The following is a 14627-nucleotide window of genomic DNA, read 5'->3' as shown; positions in this document are numbered from 1 at the left end:
TGCTTAGCGTTTTCGTCAACGTCACTCACTTTAGGGGGAAATATCTGTAATTAATTCCGATATAACAAAGTCATAAATTTGAGGTTAAACGCAGCCTTGACAACAGACGCGATGACAGCAAGAGACCTCATCTAGTGTTCCCAGATGGGATCCAAGACTCCTGCTTCCTCCCGAGAACTTGGCCGAGACTCCCCCCGACAACAGTTTGCATGCGATCGAGAAGCGATATGCAAAGATAGACTCCTCTCTTTTCTTCTCGCAACACCCTCTCAGTCTTTCTTCCAATTTGGAGCAAATCAAAAATGAACCGGAGTGAAAGCCGACTTCCAGGCTACAGAACGGAAAATGAAGTGATTAGTTCTGGGTGGGAGCCAAATGAGTGAATGCATTTTGGATTTTTGAAGCTGGGGACGCACGACGATTTACAAGCTGATAGTCTGAGGGGTTTTTCTGCTCTTCCCTATCACTTCTCTGCTAGAGCCATAGCAGTTTTCTATATTCTTTATTAAATGAGCTGCCGCTCATATAGTTTGGTAAATATCAGCGTTTTCTTCTTTCATGAAAGATCCGTCAGCAGGGATTTTATCCCCGGAGGTGGAGCATTTAAATCATTCACAAAAACAAAAACAACAGTGATTTTATTTTGCACATCCAATTTACTTAAGATCACAATATTGCAGCCAAAAAACGTGTAGAAAGGGTTGCAAACAATCAACAACCACAAAGACGTTAAATTAGCATACGGATAATGTAAAATAGTCGTATTGTATTAAGGAGTCAAAAAAATGAAAGGCCCACGAATGCATAATATTGTTCATTGTTTAGGTATGTGCAGCACAAGCTGGCATGCCGTCTATTGTTGAGCAAAAATATAGTAGATTAAACTGACAGTCAAATCAAAGAAATAATCACATGTTTATGAATATTTAATACGGTCACGGCAAATAAGGCAAGTAATTAGGAGTTTCCATAAATTAGCAAATTGTTATTTTATGTTAATGAGGAGATCTTCAGCTTTCTCTCATGAATTATTTATGAGTCAACAAAAAAAAAAGTTTAGCAAGGGGGGAGGAGGGGGGAGGAGAGGGGGGGGGAGTGAAGTCTGACTGCACAGCTTTCCTATTGTTTTCCTCACTTTCATCGCTTGATATTTATCCGGCTGGAGGTGGCAGGTTTTCATCAGATGAATAATGTGTGTGGTTGTTTTGGAAGAAGAGGTGATACTGGCATCACAAGCAGACGCCTGTCCACTTTACCCACAATGCACCACCCGTCCCCAAAAAAGGTACAGAACAAAGAGATCCAAATGTACAGATTTTTTAAATGACGGCACGGAGGAGTCGGAGGGAAAATATGCGAATAGACCCGGCGATCTGGGAGGAGGAGGGAAGAGGGAGGGGGGGGTCTCGCTAAAGGGGGTTAATGTGAAGGCGGAGGAAGAGGAGTGGGTGGGGCAGGGGGAGGGCAGCGAGTCAGAAAACAAGAGCAAAACAAATCTGTGATCTGGAACTGAGGGAGCAGCCACTCAGGAGGGATTAATGAGAAGTAGGAGGCTGTGAAATGATGTGGCCTTTGAGTGGGGAGAATGGCCCTAGCGGAGCATGGCCCTGAAATGAGGTGAGACAAACTTCACCTGATCCACAATTAACGGCATCACGCGGATGAGGTGTCACGGGGTCACGGTGGAGGGGGGGAGGGAGGGGTGAGGAAGGGAAATACAATTCACTTTGTGGCAAATTATCACCCTTCCAAAAAAAAAAAAGAAAAGGGGGGCAGCCTTCAGAAAAACAGGAGTCAATGAGAGAATTTACACACCTGTCTTTTTTTTTTTTTTTTTAAGCCATAGCGACAGGGATGAGAGGGAAAGCTTGTTAGAAAGATTTATGCTTAATAAGCTCCGACAGCAGCAGGGGGATGGAGACAATGAACTGTAGGTACAACACAAATAAATAAATAAATCAAAATAAAGAGTGAAAGAGTGAGAGACGGGGAGGAAAACGGGGTTGTGTTGATTGCAGTAAGGGGGGGGCGAGGAGCAATAACAGGAGCGCCAATGATTAAGTGGTGTTAGGGACTAAGAACACTTGTTTGCAAGGACAATCTTTGTGTGCTTTTGTCGTCTGCCGGCCGCCTTTATCTTTGTGTAATTCTCCGTCTGATGAAATGTGTTTAAAGAGATGAATTGGGATCGGAGGAGCCGTCCTGACATGATTATGAGGGATTCATCTGCAGCCATCTGCCACCGTTATGAAAGGGGGGGGGGGGGGAGCAGAGAGATAGAGAGAGAGACAGAGGGAAGGAGGGAGGGAGGGAAGACCTTCTGTTCAGCAACCCTGCCACACAAACCCACCATTACACAGGCCTCTGGCCTACAGTTTAACACACACCCCTCCCCTCCTCCCCCCAGTATGTGAAGGTGAGCTGAGGGTCCAGTTAAAGAAGCTGAAGTGGGTCACACAACTTCCTTCAAAAGCCGCCGTTAAAACTAGAAATGGATGCTATATGAAGAGAGACGGGGATGTTTGTTCAGGAAACGTGAAAACCTAGAATCGTCTCCTTCAGATCACACAGGTGCCGCCGGCGTTACGTCGCCGCTTGGAAGAAGAAGAAAAGCTAGACTACATCACGTTCACACACCAGTTGGAGGAGAGGGCACAGCAGATGGGAGCGTTGCTCATCACAACGTCCACTTGTTCTAAAGGGGAACGCGGGGGCTCCGACAGCATGTCTTAAGTTGTGTAATAGGCTTTTTTAGAGGCACGAATGAAAGTCACACATTTTGTTGTTGTTGTTTTTTTTTCTTCTCTTCAGGTTGGTTTTTCTGGAAGATTTGTTGAACATCACCGTGGAGTCTATAAGTTTATTGTCTAACATAAACCGACATGATCTAATGTAGAGGAACAGAACGCGGAGAATTCATGGCTTTTGTTGATATTGAACAGTATTGACGAGTGTTATCTCCCTCTCTAATCTGTCAGCTGTTGCCATGGCAGCTGGCATGCATGCATTTCCCCCCCTTTCCTTCCTATAAAATCATAGTCTGGATTTATTGGAGTTTTGACATCTGTCTTCTTTTTGGTGAAAATCTCACTTCTCCTGTGGTTTTTTATTTTAAACAAAGCACCTTCCCCTCTCCTCCATCCTCACCACTGCACCGACTGAGCCATCACTTCATATTACAGGTCAACGTTACGGTGCTTAATTATGTGCCGGCTGCTCGGGGCTCCTAATAACCTGTCATTGAGGGGAATTTGAATGTCACACCATATTGTCGGGCCCTAATGGCAGCAGGCAGATCCACTGATGAGCCGTTTTGGGACGATTACAGCGGATATTCAAATCACAGGTCTAGGTGTGCACACACACACACACACACACTTGTTGTATCTTGACCCCCGCAGCTCAACTCTCTTGACACATAAAGAAGATGCCTCCCCCCTCCTCCTCCTCCCTGGAACAGTTTAACTGTAGCCTGATCGCTTTTATTATCCTCCTAATCCAGATATCAGCGATTTCATCAAGCCGGGGAAGATATGCATATCATGAATTATTTTGACACAGGGACCTTTTAATTTTCGCCAGCAATATTTCATCCCACCAATCAGTGCCTTGGAGTGGTTGTCGGACGCGGCGGTGTCAGAGGACGACCCCCCCCCCCCCCCCCCACCCTTGGCGGAGCCGAATCATCATCCGTGGGGGACAATAATGAGCTATGGCCACAATTATGAGCAGCCTGTGTGCGCTTGCATCTCATCAAGGCCTCCATGCAAGCTGCTGCTGGAGGAGACACACGATGCACAAGCAACGAGATCTGAAGATGAGATTCCCCCTCCTTATATACATGTACTCCATTATTGTTCACTACTTCAGACAAAAATGACATTTACTGGAGCGTAACGTTGCAGATTAACAGCCCGTCTATGAAGGAGACGTTCAGTGAGGTGCTCAAGGAGGCTGAGATTTATAGCCTACTTGCATTTGATTCCAGTACTTTATTTAATGGAACTACTTTATTGTGGATTCATATTTTACACACAGACCCCATAATAAACCTATAATGTTCCACATTGTTAGAATTAGTGACAGGCTGGATGTGGAAATGTTAACGTTGACTTCCTGTTGACTAGTTAGGCCTACGTTTATATTTTACATGTTAATTCATAACCATTAAATATTGCAATTTTACAATTCTGCATCATAATTCATAGTTTTTCTCAGGATACTTTTTCTTGTAACGGATTTTGACATTTGCACAAATTGTGATCCAATGTTATAGATTGGACAACCAAAAGTTTATGCTCAAAAGCAGCAGTATTGATTATTATTCAGTATTATAATATATAATAGACCAATGAGAAGACATTCTGCATTATGAGTGCTACAGCATTCTAGTAGTTTAGCCTTATGTAGAACTTTTATTTATTAAAAACGACATATTCAGGAATTATAGCTTGTAACTATTATTATTAGTTGATATTTTAGTGACGCTGTGTATAAATGTTGTGAAAACGTCCTTCCTGATCACTCGGATCATTCGCCCACTTACCAGATGTGGAGACGGGCTAAAAAAGACGGCGGAAACCGTTCATCAACAAGGTATTCACAGCTGCAGAGCTGGTGATTGGTCGGCCTGATTGAGACGTCCCGGCCTGTTAGGAGGAGAGAAACCAGTTAGCATTTATTACAGCATTTATTACCGACTTGTAACCCATCTACAAAAAGTAGTACACACTTTAAACCAGCTCACGATATAGTGATACCAGTACTTTTATACCACATTATTTAACTTTTCTCCTCACTCACTCAGGGTCTGCATCACAAGGATTCTGCTTTATAGCCCCCCTCCCCATGTCCGCTGTGATATGTGGACTGTGTAACTTAATACCACTCTGTTTTGACTCCCTACAGAGGAGGGGGGGGGGGGGGGGGGATTACGTGAGTAAATTGGATGCTCAAACAGTCGGCCCGTGACCTTCCCTCATCCCGGATGTTGACCCCCGTATAAAGAGAGACATTACATCTCGTTACACAACAACACGGCCCCCGGCGCCTCGCTGCAGATAAAGAAGAATGTCTCAATTAAATCTTCACAGCCCCCCCCCCCCCCCACCACCACCACCACCCTTAGCTGAAGAGTTATCGCCGCCCCGGTAACGCTGATCGCTGCACTCACACATCCTCAAAAGTTATTTGACATAAATTGCCGGAGTCACATCATTTCCTGCCACGCTGTGAGCTGGATTTACGGCTGATCCCATTGACTGGGAGCTGAACCTCCAATAAAATTCCTCAAGGGCCCGCGGGGGCCGGGAGACGCACCTATCTCCCCTCCATCAGCCCCCACCCACCCTCATGTGAGCAGATTAACCATGCAAATACGCACAGGTGGGAGGATGATACCGACAACACATTTATGCACACATTATATGTAACTGGGCTGATCCGGCCGTGAGGGGGAGGGGAGACGGGCTGATTGTGGTTTATCTGATGGAGGGGGGATTAAACAGGGGGATGGCGAGGTGGTACTCCAGGAGTGGAAGTGAAATTATCTGTGGCTTTAATTTGAAAACGAGAGGCCACTTTGATGCCATCAAAACTTCCACGTTAGAAAAAGGCACGAGAAGCCATGAGGAAAATCACTTCAAACTGAAAATTGCTTTTTACATCAGCGCTCAAGACACTGGGGAGGAAGGTGGCGCTATATTAACTACTAAAAACAACCTTATGGCTGCATTAGTCCACAGACATTACAGTGGGGGGGGGGTTAATGATCAGGCTCAAACCAACCAGATTAAATGCAGTTTCAGCACGGCTCGCCACAGCGTCGGGGAATTGTGGGTCATCTAATTACAAACGTGCGTTCTGGTTCTACACTGCGACCCCAGTCGATGGTTTGTTTTTCCTTGCGAGGCGTACTGCGTCTCTCTAGTGGTGACGGGTGAGAAGACGGCAGCTCGGAGGCCACAAACCCAGATACGTGTTGGATCAGCCTCTTGGTTTCATTCTGAAATGCAGAATTTCTTTATCTATGGAAAAATGTGACATTTAGAACTGAACTATCAAGCCAACATGCATCTAAAAATCCTGGAAAACCTTAATATGCTGATGAAAATCCTGCGATATAGTGGGAAAAGCTCCAGTCCTGCTAAAACACAGACCTTTGGGTCAGATTAAGAAAATAGGAGATGAATGTCTGCAAACGGTGACAAAGTACCTGATTTATAAAAAGTCATCTTTCATGCATCTCAGTGATTTACATGACTTCTTCATCCGTTTGATTAAAAACCGTACCGACTTGATCTCAAAAGGGTTTTCCTGTATAAATTAACCTAAAATGACCCGTGCACGTTTAGAATCATCATAAAAAAAAAAAGCTCTAGTCACCTTCCATTCAGATAATACAGCAGGGCAGTGAAGGTCTCCCCCTTCAGCTTGGCACAGCGTTTCATTGGTGGCTCAGCATCAGCATCAGCAGCATCAGTGGCTCCGGGGCCTCCAGCTGGGGCTGGCTGCTGCCTCCCTGCCTACCAGCACCGGGGCTGGGGGAGGTGGTGGGAGGCCACAGGATCGCCCTGGGGCACCTCACTTATGCACCAGTAAAGAAAACTGGATCCCCCCCCTCCCTCTCTCTCTCTCTCTCTCTCTCTCCATCTCTGTCTCTCAGCCAAGAATGGTCGCTGCCTTCAGCGATGTGATTTGACAAAGTAGGGTCTGGAGCGCTGGTGTGACCACTGGAGTATGACACTAGAAAATGGAGGGTTCGTCTCATCATATACAGTATAACCAGACACAGAAAAAAAGAGAAAAGCAGCAGCAGACATGTGATTTTTAAGTTTATCAACGTTGCATTAACAGTCTATGGGAATCTACAGTTTAAATCTGCATTACAGTATATTACACGTGAAGCCTGTACACATGAAGTTACATTTTTTTTGAGGACTAAAGTTTGGGATTTGTCTTCCTTACAGATTATCCAACAGTTGAGAGAAAAAACGTTCAAGTATTTCTTAGCGGTATGAGCACGACACCCAATTTAAAAATTTAATTACACGATGCAATTTAGAGATTCATCCTGTGCAAAATGGACAAATAATATTGACGTTTTAATACTGGTAATCTTTTAACTAATGCATTTTTTATAAGTAAAAAAAAACATTATTTTGAAGGCTGATGCTGATCTGTAATAACTACATGAAATGCAACAATTGTTATCGTTTTCCCAGAGAACAGCCATCATCATCAATTCAGATTATTCAGGTCATTCTGTGCCCGTTCCTCTCATCCGCTCTGACCTCAACCGACTGTGACGCCTCCGCACCATCAGAACAATAAAAAAGTGGCCTGGTCAGCATTGTTTAGAAATAATTATTAACGACACTCACGCGAGTCAGAGATGATAATTAAACCTGGAGTGAGTCACGGGGTTGTAAAAGGTTAAAGTAAAAAGGACTAGACCCCCACTTAGAGTGTTAGAATCCCATTTTGGTGACATAAAATGCAAAATCATTACAAAAACAGAAAAAAAAGTTTCCTTCACATGTAACGTCTGAGATTTGAGGGGAAAAATCAGGCACCATTTACAAAATATACATAACCGCACCCTTCCAGTATAGCACTGCTGCTCATATCAGCGAGCCCTCTGTGTGTGAAGCATGATCATCGCTGTAAGGACACTGCTGGCTAAACTGAAATTTAACAGGTAACACAGGGAAGTGTTTGACAAGCAGGCAGCTAAAAAAAAAAAAAGACTGTAATGCTGATGTGAGATCGATGGGCTGAGCGCAGAGGTAGCCTCAAGTCTGTGCAGTGAACACAAGAACTCACATCTGATCTGGATTATAAACACCAGCTCAACGCAGCAGAGTCTAATGCAGGCGAGTTGTGGCCGGATGGGCCTCCTGCTGGTGTCTAGCTCACTATTTCTACCGGAGACGTCGTCCCTCGGTGAGCTGGGACGCACAAACGTTACACGCTTAGAGTTCTCCAATTATCTGAATGACCGATGAAGAGAAATAATATTAAAAGTAAAATGTCAAAAGGCACACACAATAATCACAGATCTAGGCATCGGGCGAGATTGGCACAAAACACTCATCATGCTAATAAAACTGAAAGGGGGAGAAAAAAATAAAGTCTGAAAAATACATATAATAAAGAGAACAACGGTTGAGAATAGACACCGGAGGGAAACAAAAATCATGCACACAAAAAAAAAAGGGAGCTCCCATTTTTCAACGTATCCAAAATCGGCCTCGGAAACCGTCAAAACAGCGATGCACATTTCCAGAACGCTATTTGGTTTCGGCTGATTTGACGTCCTCTATGTGTCGTGAGATACATTATGCAGCTTGTATATAGTCGTGTAGTCGTGGGATCGCTTCATATATACACACACACGTTAGAGTTATTGCAGGTTCCACTTAGTCCAGCACTTGTTGCACACACGCGGTCGGGGTTTCTGTGTGCTGAGTGGAAGGGGGGTCTAGACTAGAGTAAAGGGGGGGGCCGTGAGGCAGGGCTTAGTCCAGGAACGAGGCTGCAGCTGGATGGTACTTTCAAGAAAACATGGGAAACGAGAGGAGGAAAAAAAAAAGCACAGGAAGTGGTCACCAGTAAAAGGAGCGTGTCACGAAGTTGGCGGCGGTGCTGAGCCAGCCCATCCCGTCCGTGATGGAGCCGACACGCGTCACGGCCTTGTCCTGCTCCTGGGATGGACTCTCCTCCTCGGGCAGGTAGTCTGGGATGTCCGTGTTCTCCTCCACCAGCACCTCCTCGCCCTCCTGGAATGGCAAGATCCGCTGCACAAAAAGGAGAAAGAGATTGTTTTTTTAAATTAACAGCAATAAAGAATGTTTATATTATTACTAATTCCAGGATTATTGTAAAGCACAGTTCAACTCCAGAGCTAAACATTCATAACCTGATCAGATTACATGTCTGAGCCAGGTCTGCCCCCTGCTGGCCACATTATATATGACTATCAACATCCTCTTAACTCATCATTTCTTATTACTGGAGCAATAAATAGCAGAATTATTTGCATATTATTGTGAAAACAAGACCTCAAATACAGCTTCACTCTATTTGAGGTCTAAATTGGTAACGCTGCTGTTAAAAAAAAAAAAAAAAAGGTGCAACTGGGATGGGTCGTGTGTTTGGCAAAAAGGAAGTAGCCTACAGGCCGAGGCAGAGATGTGACTAGCTAATCATGTCAGTGTGAATGAGTCTCAGCTGCAGGCAAGGGCGGCTGTTCAGAGATACACACAACATACAGCAGCACGCCGACCCATCAGCTGGAAATTAGTCTCATGTGCAGCAATTTAAGATTTCTTTCTCACATCTATGAGTGTCTCAGCCGTCCTTACCTCTCCTCCGTCCTCCGTCTTCACCACCTGCTGAGCTATCATTACTTTGGTGGAGTTGATGGCTGTGCCCAACGCCTGGGAGAGAAGGAAACAAACACAAAAAAATACTTTTGTTTCCATTTGTGACACTTTTTTAAATCTTCAGCTCAAACATGAGTGAGAAGCTTTTGGTAAATTCGATGTCAAGGCCGTTTATCATCAATTACATAGTAGCCAGCCATTCTGTATATCGGTATACTGGTCGATATTCTATGTAATATTCTATATTTATATTTATTTAACGTGTTTAAAAAAGTTGAGGGCTAAAATACATAAAGTGTGTCAAGTTTAAAGGACACATAGAAAAAGCTTTCTTTAATAAAAATCGGGAATGGGGTATCACATAACGTTATTGTCCATATTTTATAACTAAATATTGATATGATATAATTTAATGTAAAAAATCCAGCACTATTTTTCACAGTTATGGTGGATTCTCTCATCTTCACTTCCCTACAACCATATTTTGAGTGTAATTAATGCTAAATAAACAAAATCAAACCCCCAAAATGAGAGATATTGTGATAATATTGTTAAATATTGAATTCTTTTGGACACAGTAGTGAAAATCTACAGTTAACGGCCTTAATCGGGACAGATATGGATAAACTCAGGCATATTCCATTCACTTAAATGGGATAAATGGTGAAATAAGCAAGTGTCCGGCCCGACACCTACTTCAGCTGTGAGGTCGGAGCGGATCCTGACAACGCATCTCTTGACGGCCATCTGGAAGGTGAAGCTGATGACCCCTCGAATCTTCAGCAGCGCCTCCTCACACAGGCTCCTCCGAGCCTGACAACAGACAGGGAACAGACGAAGGCTATAAGGCGATGTGTGAAACAAGAAGGCCGACGTGTCATCGGTTAAGGGCACGATGACTTTATCGGAAATGTGGAAAATGCAGAATCAAAAGTGTCCATTAAAATATATCAGAATTGTGTTTTTATTGCTACATCCTGCTGTTGAGAAACGTCGTTTACATGACTACGGTTTCACGTCGGGGGTTTTCTGCTGTAGCGATAGCGAGGCAGCCGACCAGAGGCCGTCTGTCTGCTGTAATGTAATCTGGCTAGGTGCAAGCTTCCTGCAGAGCAGCATTCAGGTTCAATCTCAATGTCCTGCTGTTCAATGGCTGACATTTACAACCTGACCCCCCCATCCTTCCACCAGATAGACACCGCTAAGCTGCTCTGACAATCTCAAACACTGATAATCACAGCAGCAAACCCCACTGCCCAAAAGGAGATTTTTGTGCATGGACAGACATTGGGTTTGTGTGTCTCAGCTGAGCCTGACGGATGAGTGCCAGCGCGTCGTGCTGGGCCCTGAATGCACCGGGTGAACACACTCACAGAGTCGTCCAGTCCGTCGATGTGCAGCACCACGGTTTTGGCCCTCTTGTTGTTGGAGCCCAGGAAGAACTGGGCTTTCTTCTGACAGGAGGCGGCGGCTGCCTCGGCCTGTTCGGCCTCTTCTTTACCGGCTAACTGCAAAATCTCATAGATCTCCGAAGCCAGCAGCTTGGTCTCCCCGGGCGACGTACTCCTTTGATATGAACGAGAAAGAATGGGGAAGAAGGGAAGATTTGTCAAATGTGGCAGTAACAATACTAAACATGCAGTTAAATATAGTTGTGATGGATGTCAAGGAACGGAATCTCGTGCACTTTTAAATGGCCATGTTACTGTGCCACGGTATTTTTGTTGAAAGGCAGACAACTCATGGCACCTGAATGCCTCTGCCAGAGAGAACAAGTGTGAATTGTGCCTCAACTTTTAACAAAGTGACAAAGCTCCCATTTCGTAAGCTTCAATGGACGTGGCCTGCCAATCTCACCACCTAACCTTCCAATACATTTAAAAATATGGTTCATAGCTGAGTGATCCCATTAGTCTCTGTACATCCATGTAGTGTACCAAAAGACAATGTTGCTCCCCATCAACAATCAAACTCCAATGAAGCCTATTCTGCACTTCAGCTGTGTTTTTACTGCCCGTTTAGCAAGGAATCCATAGCAGAGCATAATAGTTTAGTTCCTTGTAGAAGCCACATAAAGTCAGAAGCAGTTGCCGATATTTTGTGAGGGATAACGGGATAAACCTGCAGGCTATACTGCTTTATATGTCATCAAGTCATCACTCTTTCTATAGTAACCACATATGACATCAGCTGTCTGGATTGGCCGCCCCCTGGGAGCCTGGTACTCCCCCCGTGCTGTATAACACAAACACTCTTCAATCGATGAAGTCACGTGCTCTTCACTTCCTGGAGTAATAGGCGACACCTTCTTGAGCTTCCCATCTTAATGTGTTGAAGGAATTAAAGAGTGGTTTTCACACCTGTTTGGTGTCAGAATGCTGGACACCCCCCCTCAGCCATGTGGTCCCACTCCGCCCGGCTATGATCGACCTCTACCCAGGCAGATGGGCTGTGAGCAGGGAGAGCTGCTGCAGTTACCGCAGGGCTCCTCCTGATGCCATGCCTGACTAGCTGAAGTGACTAGCTTACTCCAGGGCAAACAAGGGCTTTGCCGCAGGAAGAGAAGGAGGGGGAGGGGGCAGATCTCACAAGCTACAGCCGACCACTTGAACATAGGTCTATTCTTATCAGGGTGCTGATGAGAACCTGAGTCACTTAGCAAAACTGCCACAGACCCTCAGGTGAGTCCAGCTATCTGGAGTGCAGCCACTCCTCGAACCACATCAGCCTACAACACCACGTTAGCGACCAGACTTTTGGAAAATGACACCACAAAATGTCCACAGTGCCTCCAGAAAAGCCACCACATGATTCAAGACTCAAAACGAGCAACAATAGAAATGTGCTTGTGAGCAAAATATGAGCTCACATCAGTAAAAACACCAAAACAGACTCATCAACAAAATATGGAGGTGGCGAGATGCATTAAAATCTATAAGATGCAGAAACAGCAGTTTAACTGTTTGGCACCCCTGTTTATGATTCAACTTTAATCACACTCATCCTGACGGGACGAACGGAAGGACATCATCCTGTCTGGAAAATGTGCAGACTGGCACACATTGTCCGTGCAAAACAAAAGAAATCCGAGGTTAAGGTTTGTGCATGTGTGTGTGTGTGTGTGTGTGTGTGTGTGTGAGATGTGGTGGTGACAGGGACTTGCTTCTGCATGACATTCTGCAGACTCAGCATCATGCCCAGCTCGCCCTTCATCTTTTCCCTGTTGGCTCGACATTCTGCCAGGTAGCGCACGGCCTGCAAGGACAAGGGCAACCGTTATCTTTCCGCCGCTAAAAGCTGACAGACTTTGTGATATCATAAGACAGAGAGAGAGAGAGAAAGGGGGAGAGAGAGCTTTTGAAAATGGGTCCCATGTGCAGTGGTTAAATATTACATAACCAAAATAAATACACTTGCACTGACCCCGTGTTTACACTTCACGGGTTACCGGCAAGGAGGAACTGTTACATAAAGCCACTTAAACTCACAATACAAGTCATGTACTGTACAAACGGGTGGTGTTTTCACCGCAACAGACAGCAGGTGTCACCATTGTACCAGTGTTTTGTTTAAAATATGTCTCGACCAGTATCAGCATGTGACCGGTGGGAGTTATGGCCTTCAGAGTCACTGAAACCTGGCCTGGTGGGGGTATGAAGCGATTAGATTTAGATTACAGAACCAGGAGGGAATCCAACTGATTATTCAAAGAAGATTAATTTAATCAAACAGCTGATGTACGTCTTTGTGTGGTGGGACTGAATAATCAGCCACGTGAGGTCAAACCTTACGTTTTTGCAACAGTCTGTGACGTAAAGAGTCTTATGAGTAGGAACTCAAACGGGAATATGCGGTCGCTGCTTACCAACAGTGCAGAGTAGACGACCTGAGGGTTGGGATGGTCCAAAAACAGGATGAGGCCCGGCAGACAGCCTTGGTCTTCTACTATGGCTCTTCGGTTCAGGGGGTCTGCGGCAAGATCTCGCAGCTGGTTCACCACGGTCAGCGCATCCATCTCCGCACTCATGGTGCCTCTTGTTGTGACGCCACACACATCAAACCAACCTCTTCACTCTACTGTAAACAAGACGACGTAGATGAGGGAGCGTACACTATAAGATTGGTTATTTAATAATCAGTTGATCTGTAGATTCTCAATGAATTGTTGGAATTGGAATACAACATTTAAGAAGGTGACATCTTCAAATGTATTATAGAAATTCAAAATGATATTCAATTTGCAATAGCAGAAAATAAAGTCACATGTTTTGGCCCTTTTTATCTTAATAAACAAATATGTTTCTGTGAATCCACTAAAGAACCAGTTGATTAGGGGAAACACTAATGCAAACGCGTTGTGTATGTGTGTGTGTGTGTGTGTGTGTGTGTGTGTGTGTGTGTGTGTGTGTGTGTGTGTTGGTGCACAATAGTGTCAAGTGTCAAACACAAACTTTTACACCAATCCGTTTACTTTAGAGCACGTTTTACTGATTTGTTGGGAGTTTCTGGGACTTCATATCAGCATAAACCTCATATAATGTGGTCGGACTGATTAGTGACTATCGTAAAGTTGACTGATTCCACTGATACTGCGGTGATAACCACCATTTATTTAAAAAATAATGCGGTTTAATCGCTCGCTTTGCTGCTTATACAATCAAATAAACTCATAAAACAGAATATAAATCCTCGTTTTTTGTCAAATACACTCACTGCGACCCCCAACCTCACCTCAAAAATACGCCGTCGTACAGAGGCGACTCAGCAGCTAAGCTAAGCTAGGCTAGCTAACGCTACTTGACAATTATAGCATACCTTTTGTTGTCAGTAGTCGGTAATCTCATGAGACAACACCAGCCGACTTCAGTTACAACGGTAGCAAAAACAACGTGACACAAAAAAAACTGTTCAAACGCCACCTTCAAGACTACTGTGGAACAAATAATGTCACTGACGGTAGGCCTTCGGCTCTTTCTTTACTATGCTTCTTTAGCTAGCAGCTGTGCCCAGTGTTTTGGGTTTTTTCGTGTGCACATCAATGGGTGCAGCTGTTTTGTGAATGAGGACATTCCACTTTTCCGCAATTATCCCGGCAGTTAACAGCGAACGCGTAGCCGCCGGGAAGCGTCGGGAAGTAAAACGAACATCCACGTAGTGTCTGGGCATATGATTGGACGGCATAGCTTGATGGAGTGACGTAGCGCCGAATCCTCGGGTGGCTTTCCATTTAAAGCGCGGACG

At 44.7% G+C, this 14627-nt stretch overlaps 1 protein-coding gene across 2 annotated transcripts; it reads right to left on the bottom strand.

The window, feature by feature from the left end:
- Positions 1-6820: 6820 nt before the first annotated feature.
- On the bottom strand, positions 6821-14386 carry armc1 (armadillo repeat containing 1). Of its 2 annotated transcripts, none has more exons than XM_084033374.1 (7): positions 14202-14386; positions 13252-13463; positions 12550-12641; positions 10760-10952; positions 10083-10199; positions 9366-9440; positions 6821-8798 (listed from the first exon to the last, which is right to left on the bottom strand). In XM_084033374.1, the coding sequence occupies exons 2-7, from the start codon at positions 13411-13413 to the stop codon at positions 8607-8609; spliced, it is 831 nt and encodes a 276-aa protein (XP_083889500.1). In that variant the 5' UTR covers positions 13414-13463; positions 14202-14386; the 3' UTR covers positions 6821-8606. The 2 variants fall into 2 exon arrangements, with proteins under 2 accessions (XP_083889500.1, XP_083889501.1); XM_084033375.1 differs by having other exon boundaries at positions 13252-13458.
- Between the last annotated feature and the right edge of the window lie 241 nt (positions 14387-14627).

The sequence above is a fragment of the Eutrigla gurnardus genome (assembly GCF_963514095.1).
Source record: "Eutrigla gurnardus genome assembly, chromosome: 18".
Lineage (NCBI taxonomy): Eukaryota > Metazoa > Chordata > Actinopteri > Perciformes > Triglidae > Eutrigla > Eutrigla gurnardus.
The sequence above is the reverse complement of the archived record's forward strand: the minus strand, read 5'-3'. Positions and strand labels throughout refer to the sequence as shown.

Coding starts and splice junctions, on each gene's coding strand:
- armc1 (XM_084033374.1), bottom strand. CDS start 13,413: ATGAGTGCGGAGATGGATGCGCTGACCGTGGTGAACCAGCTGCGAGAT. Junction 12,642..13,251: donor TCGTCTACTCTGCACTGTTG/GTAAGCAGCGAC, acceptor TTGTCCTTGCAG/GCCGTGCGCTACCTGGCAGA. Junction 10,953..12,549: donor CTGCAGAATGTCATGCAGAA/GCAAGTCCCTGT, acceptor TTCATATCAAAG/GAGTACGTCGCCCGGGGAGA.